This window comes from Pelodiscus sinensis, chromosome 3 (assembly GCF_049634645.1).
Source record: "Pelodiscus sinensis isolate JC-2024 chromosome 3, ASM4963464v1, whole genome shotgun sequence".
NCBI classification, from domain to species: Eukaryota; Metazoa; Chordata; order Testudines; family Trionychidae; genus Pelodiscus; species Pelodiscus sinensis.
The window spans coordinates 137,061,197-137,078,540 of NC_134713.1; the positions used below are offsets into that span (position 1 = coordinate 137,061,197).

At 44.1% G+C, this 17,344-nt stretch overlaps 1 protein-coding gene across 2 annotated transcripts in view; it reads left to right on the top strand.

Moving 5' to 3' along the window:
* VIT (vitrin) overlaps positions 1-17,344 on the top strand; it is an 80,128-nt gene that overhangs the window by 56,828 nt on the left and 5,956 nt on the right. For both annotated transcript variants that reach the window (XM_006131292.4, XM_006131293.4), the window contains 5 exons: positions 4,677-4,739; positions 6,664-6,811; positions 8,368-8,471; positions 9,782-10,008; positions 16,170-16,683. In XM_006131292.4, coding sequence (XP_006131354.2) covers positions 4,677-4,739; positions 6,664-6,811; positions 8,368-8,471; positions 9,782-10,008; positions 16,170-16,683 — 1,056 coding nt within the window. The remainder of the gene's footprint in view (positions 1-4,676; positions 4,740-6,663; positions 6,812-8,367; positions 8,472-9,781; positions 10,009-16,169; positions 16,684-17,344) is intronic.

Sequence of the window (17,344 nt, forward strand, 5' to 3'; positions counted from 1 at the left end):
AACTACAGTGGTGCAGCTGCACCTCTGTAGCACTGCATAATACTGCTGGTGAAAGCTCTCCCAGTGGCTTACTAACTCCTGCCTCCATGAGATGTAGCTGCTATGTCAGCAGGGGTAGACTGGGCCTAATGGGCAATTCCGATAGATGGGAAAAACAGAAAACATTCAGCATAGCACAGGACTCAGGTTTGCTCTTCAGTAACTTTGCCTTGACCCTCTCAATCCCTGCTAATGTGAAAACAGCACAAGTGCAGGCAAGCATGCAAAATCAGCTCAGCTATGCAGCTGCCAGGGCACTCTGCAAGAGGCCTAAGAAACTACAGAGAGTTCCCCTACAGCCTAGAAGAGGCTCTAGTGGAGTATATCACTTTGATATCGGTTTATTTTAGAACCTGACCTTTCTGAGGCCTGCCAGTATTTCTCCCTCTTTAGTCTGGTGGTGCTCTTGCTACAGCTGTGGTTAGCCAGAAGGAGCCCAGGCAGGAAGCAGGCCACAGTATGGGTTTTGAGTTGATGGGCTGTGTTTCTGTTATTAAGTTATCTTGGTCTGCTGTCCCAGAGGGGAGCCGTGTTCATCTGTAACTGTAGAAAAGGTGTCACGGGACTGGTCTACCGTGTTGTAGAGCGTCTCCCAACAAAAGCATTTTCCTCTCAGGCTGCTGTCCTCTCATTCACATCTTCTAAAGTCTGGCATGGGAGGGCTGGCGAGAGGCATTAACAACACCACACACCAGAGAGACGCTCCAACTGAACGGGACAGTGCCAGTCAGAGTACAGCACGAGAACAAAGCGCTGGGCATGACTCTTCTTATTTCACAAGGCAAAAGGCTGGCTCTCAAGACTACTTGGGAGGTGGAGAGGAGGGAGTTTCTGGTACAAGGGCAGGCTTCACCGAGTGCCATTGGGGGGCTGGTCTATGTTTCAGGAAGGCTTTGTGTCTGAGAGATGGTCCTGTCAAAAGGCAGGGAGGCAGAGTTTCAGCAATAGGAGAGTCTCTCCCACTCCCCCCCTCAAGATACCCTGTGTGCCTATAGTGGGACCATTGCAATAAGGATGCAAGTGAAGATAGACTGTGAGCTGTGTGGGGCATTTAACCAGCTCCCAGCAGACCCAGAACAGGAGAGGTGCAAGCCTCTGTCCCTGTATGGCTACTTTTTGCTTTACGCATGTAGAAAAGGCCCTCTTGCAATAGAGAGGACCTAAGGAGGAACCCAGCTAACTCAGTCAGAACCTCTTCTACAATTCCCAAGGAATGTAGAGCAGGAGCCATGTCATCCTTTAAATGAAATGTGTAGTCCTCTGTGAGCCTGGGCAGAGAGGCACCACGCCCTCTACCCAGCCGCATCTGGAGAGTCGAGCACAGCTGCAGGCTGTGTCATAGGGAAATGGCTGTGCTTCCCATCATGCCGCAGCAGGCTCCTCAACAGGGCCATGAGGGAAGAGGGGATGATCTTTGCGCTTTCTCCTGCAACCTGCGCCCACGTGGAGACAGCAGCAGTCTGGTAATTTTAGTTCCTCTGTGGGAAGCTGCTTTCTTAGCCAGGAGATGGATTTAAAACGGAGACACATTTTCTCAGCTAAGACTAATCGTTATTATTTCTGTGCATGTTAATGATTATTTGTAACACGAGAGCATGAAGACGCCCCAGCCAGAGGTCAGAACCCCCTTGTGCTAGGCACTGTCTCCACAACAGAAAGAAAAAATGGTTCCTGACTCAAAGGTATGTCCACGTTTGTTTGGGTGCAGGCACTTGACGGTTTTAGGAGCTAGCACTGTGTGAAGATTAGTTATTAGAATTCCATGAGAAATTATTGAAACAGGAGTTTGACTGGAACGACAGCACGCTGTTCTTCTTTCTTCCTTTTGGCGTGGGTCTGTCTTCCCAGATGATCTAATCACTAGTATCTAAAGAGTTCCCCTTACATGCTCTGGAATTCAAAGCTGTGTGACTGCCAAGTCCCTTCAGAGCTCAGATGTTGCTTCCTCTGATATTCCTGGGTATCTGCTCTCTGTACTTCTCTCACACTGACACACGTTACAGCAAAGAGGAACTCTGAGGTACTTTATAACTTCTCAGTTTTTGTCTACAATTAATTCAGACATTTAATGCTACCTTCTTGCCCAGAGGTGGGCAAGAGGAGGACTCTCAGGCACAGAGCAGCCCCATGTAATTTTAAGCAGCTGGCTGCTCCCTGTGGTTCTCTGCTCTGAGCGCCAAGGGCAGGGAGATTTCCAGCCAATAAGCTACAAAATTGTGTTTGGAGCAAGGAGCAATGCGCACCCAGAGCAGAGAGCCATAGGGAGTAGCCAGCCCTTTTGGGCAACCTGGGGCTGTGGCAGGCAGGGAGCCTGCATTAGGATCCTGCCTGGCTGCTGGCTGGGAGCTACCTAGGTAAGTGCCTCCTGAACAAAGCCTGCTTCTGGCTCCCCACCCACTCCCACACTCCAATTCCCTTCCCCGGGTTACTACCCCAGGGCACCACCCAAGCCCTCTGCCCCAGGTCACAACTCCCTCCCAGACCCTGCTGCTGCTCCTACATCCCTCCCCCAGACCAGAATCCTCTCCTGCATCCCTACCCTATCCTAGACCCTGCATCCCAGTCTCCTAACCCAAGCTACCTTCTGCAACCAACCTCTGTTCCAGACCCTGCATCCTCCCCATAGAAAAAATGCATCTCCTGACCGCTTACCAAAATCATGGAGTGGTCCCCCCATCAAAAATTATTGCTCACCCGTGATCTTGCTGGTTTCCTTTTGAAGTCTGCAGCATTTCCTCCGTTTGCCTACTGATGAAGATTCGTGGGCATTCTCCAACTACTTGTTTCAGTGATAGACAAGCATAACAACCAGTTTGCTATTTCTTTGATAAACAAAACATAATTATCCTCCTACTCAGTAAGTTTTTTCCCTTTATTTGCAGTATTGCCCCCAACTGACTGATTTTAGCCTATTCATGTGGGAAAAAGTTGTTTCTTTCACTTAAGCAGACAGGAGTTGCTTTAACTTAGGAGAAGCTAGCCAGACATTAAATCATGAACTGAAGCCATGTTGAACTCTTTTAATCATCCCTAGGCTGCTCCTATAATACTCTATGATCCAATACGACCTCTCTAGGACACCTCTACTTTATTTTGTTACATGAAGCGAGAAGCAGACTCTTAGATGCTGCTTTTCAGATTTCGTATTTTGGCTCCCTGAATCTTTCCATTGATTGTAATGGGGTTTGGATCAGGCTTTGTTTTTTTCTCTTTTCCCCAAAAAAGAAGAACCTAACATCATAGAAAAAAACTGAAGACCTCATTAATGACTTGCTTCCCCTTCCCAGTTATGTGATAGGATGCTCTTTGTCCTTGCTCACCTCTCCATATAGGAAAACAGAACATGAGCAGCCTGACTCTCCACTGCCTTGAAACCTTGGTAGTCATTTAAATCAGTGGAAAGGATGTGCAAGCTGCCATTAAGTCAAAATGGTAGCATTGTACTCCCACTTTGCATTCAGTTAAAAAAGGAGTAAATGAAAGTAAAAGGCAATGGAGAATCAACTGTCAGGGCACATCTACACTATGCAGAACATCACCGCAGCTGCAGTCAATCTTCCAGAGTTTGATTTAGCAGGCCTAGTATAGACCCAGTAAATTGAACTGAGAGGGTGCCCCCATCAGCACCAGTACTTCTTACTAATGAAGAGTAAGAAAAGTCAACAGGAGCGTATGCTCCTGTCAACTTTCTACTGTGTGGATGGTGCAGAAACATGATTTAAGATACGTCGACTCCAGCTACATAATTACCCTAACTGGAGTTGCGTATCTTAATTCAACCTTCTACTTTCTATTTCTTTTCCTTTCTAAACTCTAATCAGTATATCAACACTTCCTTTGGTCACTGTGGTTTTCAGCAAAGTGAAGTGAAATATACAGATTTGAATTAATATTTGGAGCAAATGTGAGTGTGGTGGTAAAACCCACCTTGTCAGAGAGAGATTCCAGAAGTGTTTTTGTCATAAACAGATCACCTGTTTACTTCATCTCAGAAAAGCCAAATTTACTACCCCTAGCAAAAACCACAAAACAGAACTGTGCTCGGGGCAGGAATTCAGAAAAATCTGCACCATCAGATGTGACTGCTGAATAGTAAACCTTTTAGATGAGACACTGCTCTGACTCATCTGTAGGTCCAGGTCAGGACACTATAACAACCCTTTCCCCAGTCTTTTTGCCATGTATTTATGTCAGATTTTAGGAGCATTTTTAGTCCTAGATTACTCGTATAAAAAAATTGGAAATAACCTTACATGTTACTGACTTCGCAATTTTCTCATCAGTTTAAACATGAGTACAGCCAACTCCCTGGTTTAATAGTCCTTCTCTGATTAGAAGATTTCAGGATGAGAAGGTGGACATCTCCCTGGAGTAAGGCCAATGTGCAGTTACAATAACCTGATCCTCCTTATTCTTTTCTTTTCTGATCAGTAACAGGAGTGAAGACGACAAGCAACATGTCCCCAGTCCTCAGGGGTGTATTGTTTTACATGTCACCTCACCAAAATAACAAGAAGCACAAATCACTTTCAGAGACATCTCTGTTTACTCTGTACTTTCTTCCTATCAGTGAGGTCAGACACAGAATAGTTTCTTGTGCATTTAGTGACTAAACAATTTTTTAAAAATTTCTCCAGGCTTCAGTTCAAAGGAAGAATTGAATCCAAAACCCTTGGAGCCAGTTTCCCAGGGAAATCCAAGTACGTAAATCATAATGAATTATATAACATAATGATCTCTTTGCTGGTATGTGAATTGAACCTCTGAGAATGTAGTAAAAAAAATCAACTAAGCATAAGATATTAGACAAATTTTGGAACATATATTCCTATACAATATAGTACTAGATGTCCTTAAGAGTTTCTGTTTAGCATTTGCCAGGTTTCTCATCTGCTGCAAATAATTTTTTTACCTTATGGAGCAAATAGCAAACTCTTAACTTCGGCCACCTCTATAATTACCATGCCAGAGATCAATCTTCTGGTGTTTGATTTAGCGGGTCTAGTAAGGACCCGCTAAATCAAATGCTGAGGGTGACCCAGTCGGCGCTGGTAATCCTTGCTTCGCAAGGAGTAAGGAAAATGGTCAAACTCCTGCAGTGGAGATGGTGCCAAACTTGGCTTAAGGTACATCAACTCCAGCTATGTTATTGCATACCTAAGCCGACCTTCTAAGGCTAGTATAGACCTGGCCGTACTCAAACCAAGGGATACATCTACATTGCCTGCTTCCCAGTATGGGTAGACAGACACATGCACGCTCTGCTTGAGTTAACATGCTACAATAGCAGTGTCACTGAGAGCAGTGCAAGTAGCAACTTGGACTAGCCACTTGAGTACGGCTCTCCCAGACCCCCATAGTACATGTTTGGGGGTTTAGCCTGGGCATGGTCTGTGCTACCTCTGGTTACACTGCTGTTTTTAGCTTACTCACTAAAAAAGAGCTAGCCTGCCTCTGTCTACACAAGCTGGGAAGCATACTGCCAGCCTCAGAATAGTGAGATGTTGGCTGTATGAAATATTGTGTCATGGGAATTTCTCAGGCCATGGCTCTGTAGTATGGCATCAGACACAGAATTTGGAGCCTGCTTGGGGGACACTTACTAACACACACCATGTATTTGCTGTGCCTGGGATGAGGCTAAGCAACTGGGTGCTAATAACAGCACTCCTTTTGTCTGGAATAACTGACTGAGCAGGTCTGGCTCCTGGAATTAGGGCTCTACTGGCTTAGAAGCTGATCTACTGGAGGGAGGAGGGACCATTCAGAAAATGGGTCCTGTGGTCACAGCAGCAAAAGGAGAGACACCTCCTAGGCATGGGGAGAAAGAAGTAGACAAAGACCATCTGGAAACTCTCACCCACAATTAAGAAAGGACCTGGCTCAGAGCCTGTTGAAGTCGGGAAGAGATTCCCCCCTCTCCCCCCCACTGACTTCCACGGGGTTTGGATCAGACCTTAAAGTGAGGAGTGAAAGAAAAGGAAAGCAAACCCTGAGTAGGGAGGGTTTATAGAACTATAACTCTTGCTGAGATAGAAGCCCTTGGCTGAGCTCACAAATTTCCCAGCCCCCTTTCCCTCCTCCTCTCCCCCCACTCTATTTGGCTGTGTCTAGACTGGATCCCTCTGCAGAGAGAGGGATGCAAATCAAGGACTTTGGAAGTGCAAATGAGCCCAGGATTTAAATAGCCTGGGCTTCATTTGCATACTCATGTTCCGACACTGTGCGGATCAGGCTCGGTGTCAAAGGTGAAAGTAAAGTGTAGCCGTGGCTCAGAGACAGCAAAGCTTAGGTTCTGTCTACCCTCTTTGGCCTCCTAGGTCCTGTAGTAACTTTATCACAACAGGGTCACTTTTTCTAATGCAGTGTCTCTCAACCAGAGGCTCACGTACCAGAAGGTACATCGATCCAGCTAGCTAGTTGCCTAGTTTTACAACAGGCTACATAAAAAGCACCAGCAAAGTCAGTGCAAACTAAAGATTTCATACAGACAAGGGCTTGTTTATACTGCTCTATATATACTGTACACCGAAATGTAAGTAAGGCATATTTCCCCCAATTGCTTTATTTTATAATTATAATAGTAAAAACAAGGAAGCCTCTCATTGCTATTTCCTCTCTCAGACTGCAAAGTTGATTTATCCTTCTTGATTGATGGGAGCTGGAGCATCGGAAAACGCCGTTTTCAGATCCAAAAACAATTTCTCAGTGATGTTGCTCAAGCTCTGGATGTTGGCATAGCTGGTCCTCTCATGGGTATTGTTCAATATGGGTAAGAGTGTCTCCCCATAATGTCTGGCTCTTCCTCAGTCTGTACAAGGTCACAACTGCACTAATCCCGACTCTTTTTGGAGTGACCATAGTCTATTTTCATTTATTTTTACACTAAATCTATTCTAAGTGAGAGAAACAATATAAAATTCAACATAGGAAATTTGGGATGTTATGAGACCGAAGTGTATGGGAAAAATATACTTGGCTATCTTGAAAGATTGAACATAGAAATAAACAAGATACTGGAGAAACTTAAACAACAAATGGTCTGGTAGCACTTGATAGACTAACAAAGCCCTGGCTGGGTTGATTTAGTTGGGATTGGTCCTGCCTAGGGCAGGGGGCTGGACTTGATGACCTCTTGAGGTCTCTTCCAGCTCTATGGTTCTATGAAACCATGTAGATGGTATCATGAGCTTTTGTGGGCACAGCCCACTTCTTCAGATGACCAGAGTTTAGATACTGGAGATTAGCGTAGATGATCATAATAGTCCCAGCTAGCTTTACATTTCTGTATTCCTTTTCATGCTAACTAATAACAAAGTGATAAAAAACACTGCAATAAATGAGGTAGTATTCTTAAGCAGAAAGTAATTTTGTAAACTACTGAGATTTGTGCACAATCGGCTTTGAGGCTTAATTTACATACCAATAGCAGCGCAGTATGAAAAGGCAAAGCTTCTACAATGGGTGCATCCAATGAGGAAAAAAAGGTAGTTTTTTTAAAAGCACTTTAGCTACCCTGTGGTTAAATCCTAGTGTGAAAAGGCAAATGTATTTGTGTCATATGCTTACACTTGTTAGTTAACACATGGAAGAAAAAAAAAAAGGTTTTGTTTAGGGAAGACAAAATCTAAGTGGATAGATTGCCAGAGATACACAGAAATAGGATGGACTGAGGTAGATACTGTTGCCTCTCCTGCTGCTAAAAGTTCAGGAGAGTTTAAAACAAAATTACATACCAAGTTTTTCCTTAAATGCATGCTGTTAAATTATCTAAAAATAGCTTTCAAAGAAGAGAAGCCCTATAATTCATATAATTAAAACTCTCTGTCTCTCTCTGTTACACCATTACCACAAACAAGAGAGTAGCCTCTACTACAGTGATTGTCAACCTTTTTTCATTCACGGAGCCCTAAAAACTTATAAATGGAGGTGCAGACCCATTTGGAAATCTTAGATGTAAGCTGCAGCTCCCCAGGGATCTGTGGCCCACAGGTTGAAAACCACTGCTGTACTAAATGAATTCAGAGATGTCCACAGCCAACAAAAAAAAAAGTTTGAGTCTATTGGTATGTCTTCACCAATACCTGTTACTTTATCATTCGTATGTCTAGATTGTTTGAGTTTTACAGGGATGTGCCTACATGTTTATATAGGAAACACTAGACACTTCTTTTTAAAGGTCTTCTCTGTGGTTATGTAGTGAACTGCCTTTCCGGCAAACTTCCTCTTCCGTCTCCTTGGGGCATTACTTAAACTATTATAAATAGAACCATGCTGCAAACTGCAAAAAACTGATGGCCACTTTTTTTTTTCTTTTTTACATGTTAGTGATGATCCGTCTACAGAATTTAACCTCAAAACTCATGCGAACTCCAGGGATGTGAAAAATGCCATAGAGAAAATTCTACAGAAAGGAGGACTTTCCAATGTTGGTATGTAGGCTGTGGGTAGCTTATCTGCTGTTCCTTAGCATGAGAAGGTCCATAGGATGTGGGCAAACAACCTCGTAGGGGTTCTAGTGGGCAAACAAGCTTGATGCAGCATTGCATAACTAAACTAGGCAGCTGATGACCACAGAGTCCGGAGCATGCCATGGCACCCTGTGATTGATGTATTACTATCATCCTAGCAGGGGTCTACTCTGCACCCTACATGGGACTGATTGAGGGGAAGAGAGCTAGCAAAGACCTTTTAATAATACCTTATGTGCATTAGTCGGTGAGATTTTGAGCACAGCTTAAGTAAAAGATTTTGAATTACATTTACATTACATTATATTATATGTAAACTCTCATCCATGAGAGGGTTTGGTTTTCAGGAAAGCTGAGAATTTTGGGGTGTCACTCTTTTCCTTTACCCTCATCAGCAGCTCCCCCCGTCATAGCTGAGGCTTTTGCTCTCTTGACTCATCCACACTAATAAGGAGGAGCAGAGAAAGGGAGAAGTTCTCACTGATGTTGGAACCAGAGCAAGGCATAAAGTTGGACCATTGCAAGTGGTTCTTCTTCCTGTTCAGCTTCCATGCTGCCTCTACACTCTACCTGCTAATGCTCCCCTTCCTAGAGCTTTAGGGCTGGAATTTGGTCTCTAGCTCTAGATCAGAAACACTGTCTTAAAGCATTCCACGTTCCTATGTCTAAAGCAGGGGTGTCCAAACTTTTTTCAAAGAGGGCCAGATTTGATGAAGTGAACAAGCGTGAGGGCCGACCATTTTGTCTGACATTCTTTGAACCATTAAAATTAAACGCAAATTAACTATTTTATGCAAAGTTTATTGCAAACGGCATACTTTTCATTTCGTCACATGGATGACAAATCTAAACAGGTGTTAAATCACTCTGCCTTTCATATCTGAAGGCCAGATGAAAAAAAAATCCAGGAAGCTGAAATATATGTCAGGAACATTGTAAAGTACATTACATATTATTGGTAATAGAGGTTGTCTGTCAACTTTTAAGTTCAAAAAATATGAACAGGAACATAACACCATGTATACATGTTGTGTCCAAATATATTTATAACTGATTTAGACCAACTGACATTAACTGAGATTTTACAATGTATTCATCTCAATACATATGGATTCGTTGGGGGCCATAAAAGATAGATATTGCCAAATTACCTGTGGGGCCGTATTAAACCGGAACACGGGCCGCAATTGGCCCGCGGGCCGGACTTTGGACATGCCTGGTCTAAAGAGACAGGTTACTGGGCATCATCCTCCAACCCACTCCTCTTACAGGGAAGGCACTTTCGTTTGTGAACAAACACTTCTTTTTGGACACCAATGGCAACCGAGGCGGTGCGCCCAACGTGGCTGTAGTGCTGGTGGATGGCTGGCCCACTGACAAGGTGGAGGAGGCCTCTAGGCTGGCGCGAGAATCTGGAATCAACATTTTCTTTGTCACCATGGAAGGAGCCGATGAAAATGAAAAACAGAATGTTATTGAGCCCAACTTTGTGGACAAGGTACTGGGGAATGGGGTACATAAACTAGATGTGTGTTCAGAGTGCAAATCCTGGACCGAGGCCTGAAAGATAGTAAGGTTCCCAGCATGTTTGGATCTGATAGTTTGATGTGAGCCCATCTTCTATGAAGCCCCTTTTTCTCTCTTCCTCTTTCCACCTTCTCCTCCCCACTCCCTCCTGTTTTTTCCCCCTTCTTAAGGTTACAGCTTTCCTGTTAGAATTACTATCAAATCTAACACTGGAATGTTGAATAGCAATGGGCAGCAATGCTCTAGTCAGATTCAAACATGTAGTAGTCTCAGGGCTGAGGTTTGCTTAATACATACTGCTTGAAAAGGAGTGCTGGAATGAGGAACCAGTAACATTATTAGCTAAGGAATATAAGGAGAAACTACTTTACAGTGAGATCTCTTAAACAATGAAATAGTCTCTTAGGGGGAATGGTGAGAGCCCCAGCATTTTGGTCTTGTAAAATATATGTATAGACTGGACAAAGTGTTAGAAAACAGGCTGAGAGCCACAATTTTCTGTGCTGGCAGGAAACTGTAGACAGATAACCAAACAGCATAAGACTTTTTCATTTCTCATTCCTACTTTTCTGTATTCCATGAAGACAAAATAGACCAAAGTAGATAAAAATAAACTACTTAAACTTTGATTGAGAGGTACCATCAAACAAACAACACAAATATTTGAAATGAGATTAACACACGAGGTGACACGAACAATTTCTGATCAGTTGACCATTTCCTACTCATGCTAGAAACACATCTGTGGTTTGGGCCTTGTCTACACTGGCATGTTTTGTCATAAAAAACGCTTTTGGTGATATAACAGTGAAAGCGTTTACTCTGCAATGTGACATTTGTCGGGAAAAACACCCACCTTTATCAAGAAAAATTTTCCAGCCCCACAAGAGATTCTTTTTTCTTTTCCCCTCCCATTATTGTGGACAAAGAGCCATTGTGGACTCTGCTGTTTGTTTTGTTGAAAGAACTGGCTTCCACCAGTATCCCACAACGTCTGCCCCGATGGCTGTGCTCAGTGTTTTGTGATCCCCGCTGCCCTGCATATATGCGCCCCTCCCCTTTCAAAGTTCTGGAATGTATCTGATAGCTGAGTGAGCTGCTCCATTTGGGAAACAAAGAGCAAATCATTGGAACGCTCCCCTTCTGTCCTGCTAGGAACACAGCAGCAGGCAGATTGCAGCTGCAGGGGGAGGGCAGGAGAGACTGCTGGGCTGCTTTGACATTCCTCAGCACCGAGAGCTCACAGAGCTATGAGGGAATCCCAAGAAGTGCAGAGATCAGATTTGTTTTCCCACATCGCTTTGCTCTATCTGTTGACGGGGTTCTAGCAAGGTGGCCATGAAATGTCGACAATGAGGCGCAGAAAACTGGTTTGACCAGTTTTCACTTTTGGTGACTTTTGCATATCAACAGCACCCTTCCCAGTGTAAACATAGTCTTAGTAAAAAGACTTCTAGCATCAGTAAAACTATTCAAGCCCTGCTCCTAGATCATTCAGCAGAAAGCAAAACTTTTGACCCCTGCACTATTAATATTTTTAGTGTTTCTATTATAAATCTCTAATTGGGTGAGGTTATGACAAGGTGTGAACAGCTTACCAATTTCAGACTGTTTTGGACTGAACCATGGTGTGGCATGTAAGTTAGCAGCCAATTTTGAAGGTGTTTTGTGTTTGCTCTAGATGGTGTAAATCTGTCATAGCATTGGAAAGGGAAAACTTGTATTTAAAAAATGCCAAGACTTCTTTTTTCAAGTGCTACCTGAAAGTGGCTTTATTTTAAAATAGAGTTTCATCAACAGCTGTTAATGAGTTCTTGCAGAAAACTAAGCCCTTGGGTATTATGAAAACATACATTTCTAAATTTTAAAATGTTACCAAGTATAGCAGTCAATAGACACTCATAACAGCCGTTCTTTGACCCTTGTTTAGGTTATCAGGACATTTTTTCTTAAATGCTTCCTTGAGCATGCTTCCCATATGAAGTAAGAACCATAACTCAGACTTATTTATGAATAAATTATAGTGCATTGGGCACTAGCCAGGGGCTTGGAAAGCCTCAGTTAATTTCCCTACTCCACCACAGACTTCTTATATGCCCTCGGAAAAGTCACTTAGGCCAAATCTACACTGCCACTTAACAGCACTGTACAGTTCTGGCTCAGAGGTCTGAAACAGACCCATACAAGCATCAGAGCACAGCAAGCTACAGTGCTTTAAAGAGCCAGTGTGAACCAGGCTACCGTACAGGGAGCCGCACTTCCTGCACCGTTAGCTACTCCTGTCACCGAAGAGGTTTACGCAGAGCTCTAGCAGTGGCCACACTTTCACGGCAGTGTTTTAAATTGTTAAGGGACAACAAAGCCTTAGTTTCTCTGGTCTGCATGCACAAGTAGACTTAAGAATTACAGTGCTCCACATCACAATGCCTAGCTTTTAGGCACCTAGAAAAACTGGAACAATAGGAGGCATAAATCCTGATTTAGGTGCCGACTCCTTTTGTACCATGGGCAGGGAGAGCCACCTCAGAATGGGTTCCACAAAAGCCAACAAGCTATGCAGAGAGCTGCCTCAACTAGCCAATTTGATATGCCACTGTGAGGGATGCGATCTATGCCCTTCTCTTCAAGCTGCCTGCAGCCCACAATCGTGTGCCTTTGTCTCCATTTGTAGCTTGTGAATACTACTATTTCCAGATGCATTAAGAGGATAAATACATAAGACTGTGAGATGTTCACATACAACAGTAATGGGCGCCAGATAGGTTCCTGAAAGAGTTTTGTTTCCTTCCTGCAAACAGGTGGAATATGAAGGCTCCAGGATTTTATCGGCCTAGCTGTCAGGAAAGCCCATTCCTACTCTCCTAGCTCCATCTGGGCTGCAATATTTTCAGCAAGACAATTGTTTTTATATTGGGCATAGGAGGGACATATTCTACAGATCTAATTCCTGACAGTCTGTTATGGGGAAGAGGGAAAAGAAAACCAGTAACACCCATCCATGGAGATACATCACCCCATTTGTGTGATGCTATTTCATTCTTATAAAGTTATGGCTACTTGGTGCAACATAAAAATAATGCATATACCACACACACCTGAGAGCTCATCCTGCTTTTGTGAGATTGGTCTAAATGAGAAATCATATCCCATGGGTGCGTAACAATTATTCAGCTAATCAGAATAAATAATGTTTGTTCAGTAAAGTTGTTTGAAGTATATTGTCTGTTACTTTTTTATAAATAAATAGATGATCCCCCTGGTTACCCAGGGAATGAGAGGGCATCCCTGCCAACTACCTATGGATGAAATACTCTTAAACCATTTCAGATAGGCAACCTATACTCATGTCAATATGAAACTACTGCCGGGCCAATTGGCATGATATTGTGACATGAAGTGTGACGTGCCAAGCCAGCCAGGGTTCAGGAAACAGGATGGAAATTAGGCAGCATTTTCAGAGAGCGACTTGTTCTCTGAGCCACCTGCAAGATGATTTTGGGCATTTTCCGCTGTCCTTCTGCCATGAAATATATTTCCTATGAGCTTCAAAGCCCCAAATGGCATTAATTGGGCTGTCTCCAGGCTTCATTTGATTGGCTTATCGTCTTGTTTTCATTTATTTTTTTTAAAGGGGCAAAACTACAGTGAGGCTCTATGATCCTGCCAGAGCTGGCATGGAAGATAGAGAGCAGGGGGCCCAAACAGGAAGGTAAAGTTGGCAAAATAAACATCAGCCTGGGATGTTTTTGCAGGAATATTGTGAGCAAGACATGAGAAGTAATCCTGCTCTACTCTGTGCTGATTAGGCTTTAACTGGAGTCTTGTGTCCAGTTCTGGGTGCCACATTTCAGGAAAGATGTGGACAAATTGGAGAGAGTCCAGAGAAGAGCGACAAAAATGATGAAAGGTCTAGAAAACTTGACCTACCAGGGAAGACTGAACGAACTGGGCTTGTTTAGTCTGGAAAAGAGAAGACTGGGAGAGGCCCAGATAATAGTTTTCAAGTACATAAAAAGAAGAGGGAGAAAAAATATTTTTCTTAACCTCTGAGGACAGGACAAAATGCAATGGGTTTAAATTGCAGCAGGGGAAATTTAGGTTAGTCATTAGGAAAAACTTTCTGTCAGGGTGGTTAAGCATTGGAATAAATTGCCTAGGGAGATTGTGGTATTTCTATCAGTGAAGATTTTTAAGTGCAAATTAGGCAAAAACCTGTCAGGGATGGTCTAGAACAACCATGGGCAACCCGTGGCTCACAAGCTGCATACGGCTCTTCCCCCTCTCCCTCTGAAAGTGCGTCGTCCCCACGCCCCCGAATCTGGCCCCCGCCTCCCAAGCTCCCTGTGCCATCCAGCGCGACCATTCAAATGGCGTCTTCAAGATGGTGATGGCCAGGGGGAGCCTGATGTGGCCAAAAAGCCTTTAACCACGTTTCTTACAGGGGCAGTGTTTTTTGTTTTTGTTTTTGCTCAACAACTTTTATCCTCCTCCAGCTCTTTGCGCTATATGCACAACTGTTTTGGCTCTTTGCCTGTTAGGGGTTGGCCACCCCGGTCTAGAATCTATAATACCTTGCCCCGCTCTGAGTGCAGGGGATTGGATTAGATGACGTCTCAAGGTTCCTGCCAGTCCTATTATTCTATTTTGTGGCTGCATATGGCAGGGTCAGAACATAAACAGAGCAGCAAGAGAGAAGAAAACAAACATGGTGAGACTATGAAGTGAAGCCTAAACCAGTGTGTACAGAACTAACTTAGAGCTGCTGTGAGAGAGAGTTGCTGACACCAAATGCAGCCAAGAGGACAGTACTACAGAAACAGTTGCACCCACCTTTCATGTGGAGGATAAAGGGCAGACACAGGATCCGGCTCCTCCAAGGCTCTCAACAAGTTAGAGGCAACATTAACATCTTAAAGCTTTTACAGTGCACAACACTTCTGATTCTACCTCCTCTACGCACAACATTCTCCACATTCCACCCTCTCTCCCTGCCCCCGCCATGCGCCAACAATGCATTCCTTCACCACAAGTTCCCCAACTCTCCTCTTAGTTCTGGAACAGCTTTCCCCCACACGCTATGTGCGCTCAGCATCATCACAGCTTAAATTTACTGCCAAAACTGTAAACATTTAAGAAATGTTGCTTCCCCTGCACTGGAGAAGCAACAACCATGGAAGACTGATTGTTTTTTTAAACTTCATTTCAGTTTCATAACCCTGGTTACTGGTTGGGAGGGAGAGAGCCAGAAAGAACCTAGCTTGACTTATGCCAGATTTGCAGGACTGACAAGTGGACAAAACCGCCTATTTTTACTTTTAACTGGTGAGGATGTGCTCTGGAGCCATTGCTAGTCAAACAAGGCACCCCCAAGGCAGCCATTTTGTACAGATTAGAACTCTACATGAATGAAGAGATCTGAATATGAATGTGTAGTTTGGGCATTTGGTTTAATTCTTATATAACCTGCGAACAAAACAAAACCCAGTGGGTGGTGGAATTTCCTAGTGAAATGTTTTGACAATTAACAGTGATGGCTCTATCATGTTTTATAAATGCAGGGGCAGGAAGCCTAGTACTTTGGTTGAACACACTTCGGCTGTGTCTACACTGGCATGAATTTCCGGAAATGCTTAAAATGGAACAGTTTTCCGTTATAAGTATTTCCAGAAAAAGAGCATCTACACTGGCAGGCTGCTTTTCCGGAAAAGCATCTGTAGCCAATGTAGACGTGCTTTTCCGGAAAAAAGCCCCGATCGTCATTTTCGCGATCGGGGCTTTTTTCCGGAAAAGACTACTGTGCTGTCTACACTGGCCCTTTTCCGGAACAGTTTTCCAGAAAAAGGACTTTTGCCCGAGCAGGAACAGCATAGTTTTTCCGGAAAAGCAGCAGATTTCTTACAGTAAATCGTCACAGCTTTTCTGGAAATTCACGGGGCCAGTGTAGACAGCTCTCAGCTTATTCCGGAAAAGAGGCTGCTTTTCCGGAATAAGTGGCCCAGTGTAGACACAGCCTTCGTGTTACAGTTTTGGGGCTTTTTTTCAGGAAGGTAGCAGAATTTGATTGCCTAACTATAAACTACATCCAGTGTTCAATAACTGCCTTTTGACACATGTATTTGCCTCTCTCTGCAGGCAGTGTGCAGAACAAATGGCTTCTATTCCATTAATGTGCCAAGCTGGTTCAACCTACGCAAGGTAGTCCAGAACTTGGTGAAGCGTGTCTGCGACACAGATCGGCTGGCTTGCAGCAAGACGTGTCTAAATGCAGCTGACATTGGCTTTGTAATTGACGGTTCCAGCAGCGTTGGCACTGGCAATTTCCGCACTGTCCTCCAATTTGTAGCCAACATAAGTAAAGAATTTGAGATTTCAGACACTGACACCCGTGTCGGGGCAGTGCAGTACACCTATGAGCAGAGGCTGGAGTTTGGATTTGACAAGCACAGCACTAAGCAAGATGTTCTGAATGCTATTAAGCGAGTCAACTACTGGAGTGGAGGGACCAGCACTGGAGCAGCCATCACCTACGCTTCTGAACAGCTCTTTAGCAAATCCAAACCCAACAAGAGGAAGATAATGATCCTGATTACAGATGGCAGGTCTTATGATGATGTCCGAGGGCCAGCCATGACAGCTCATCAAAATGGTAAACTAGTGCTATCACCTGCTCTGGTGGCCCACTCCACCTATACACAGTAGCTTAATGTTTATGGTGGTAATGCAGTTACAAGTTGTCATTGCAGTAGAGCAGTAGATGGACTTTTGTGGAGCTCACCATCCTGAGCTATGGCCTTGTTAGAGCTGATAAAGATGAAGGTGGAAAGCCCACAATACTGTCATCAGATTCGTCAGACACTGCAGTCTCAGTGGGTTTCTATAGACCTACAGAACACAAGTATATGAAGCTCACCTTTGCTTTCAGTTTCAGACAATGGGGCTAACAGCCACCATGTACTCTGAGGAAGGTGGGAAGAGTCCCAGATCTGGGCCCCAGAAGGGCAGAGCCAGGCCCCAGAAGGGGTGGGGCCAAGGGCAGAAGGGCAGTCACCCCTTAGTGCCACCAGAACCACAGCACTACCCTCCCACCAGCCCTCAGAGCTGAATGGAGTGGCATTCCTGCAGCAGTCCCATGGGGTTTGGGGCTTCAGCTGCCACCACTACTGAAGTAGGAACAGTGGCAGCTGAGAGCTCTAGGCCACTTTGAAATGCTAGGCCCCTATACAGTTGTCTCCTTTGTCTCACCCCGCCCCCCGCCACAAGCCTGCTCAGATGTTCAAACACATTCTCTGCCAGATTTTCAGTCAACA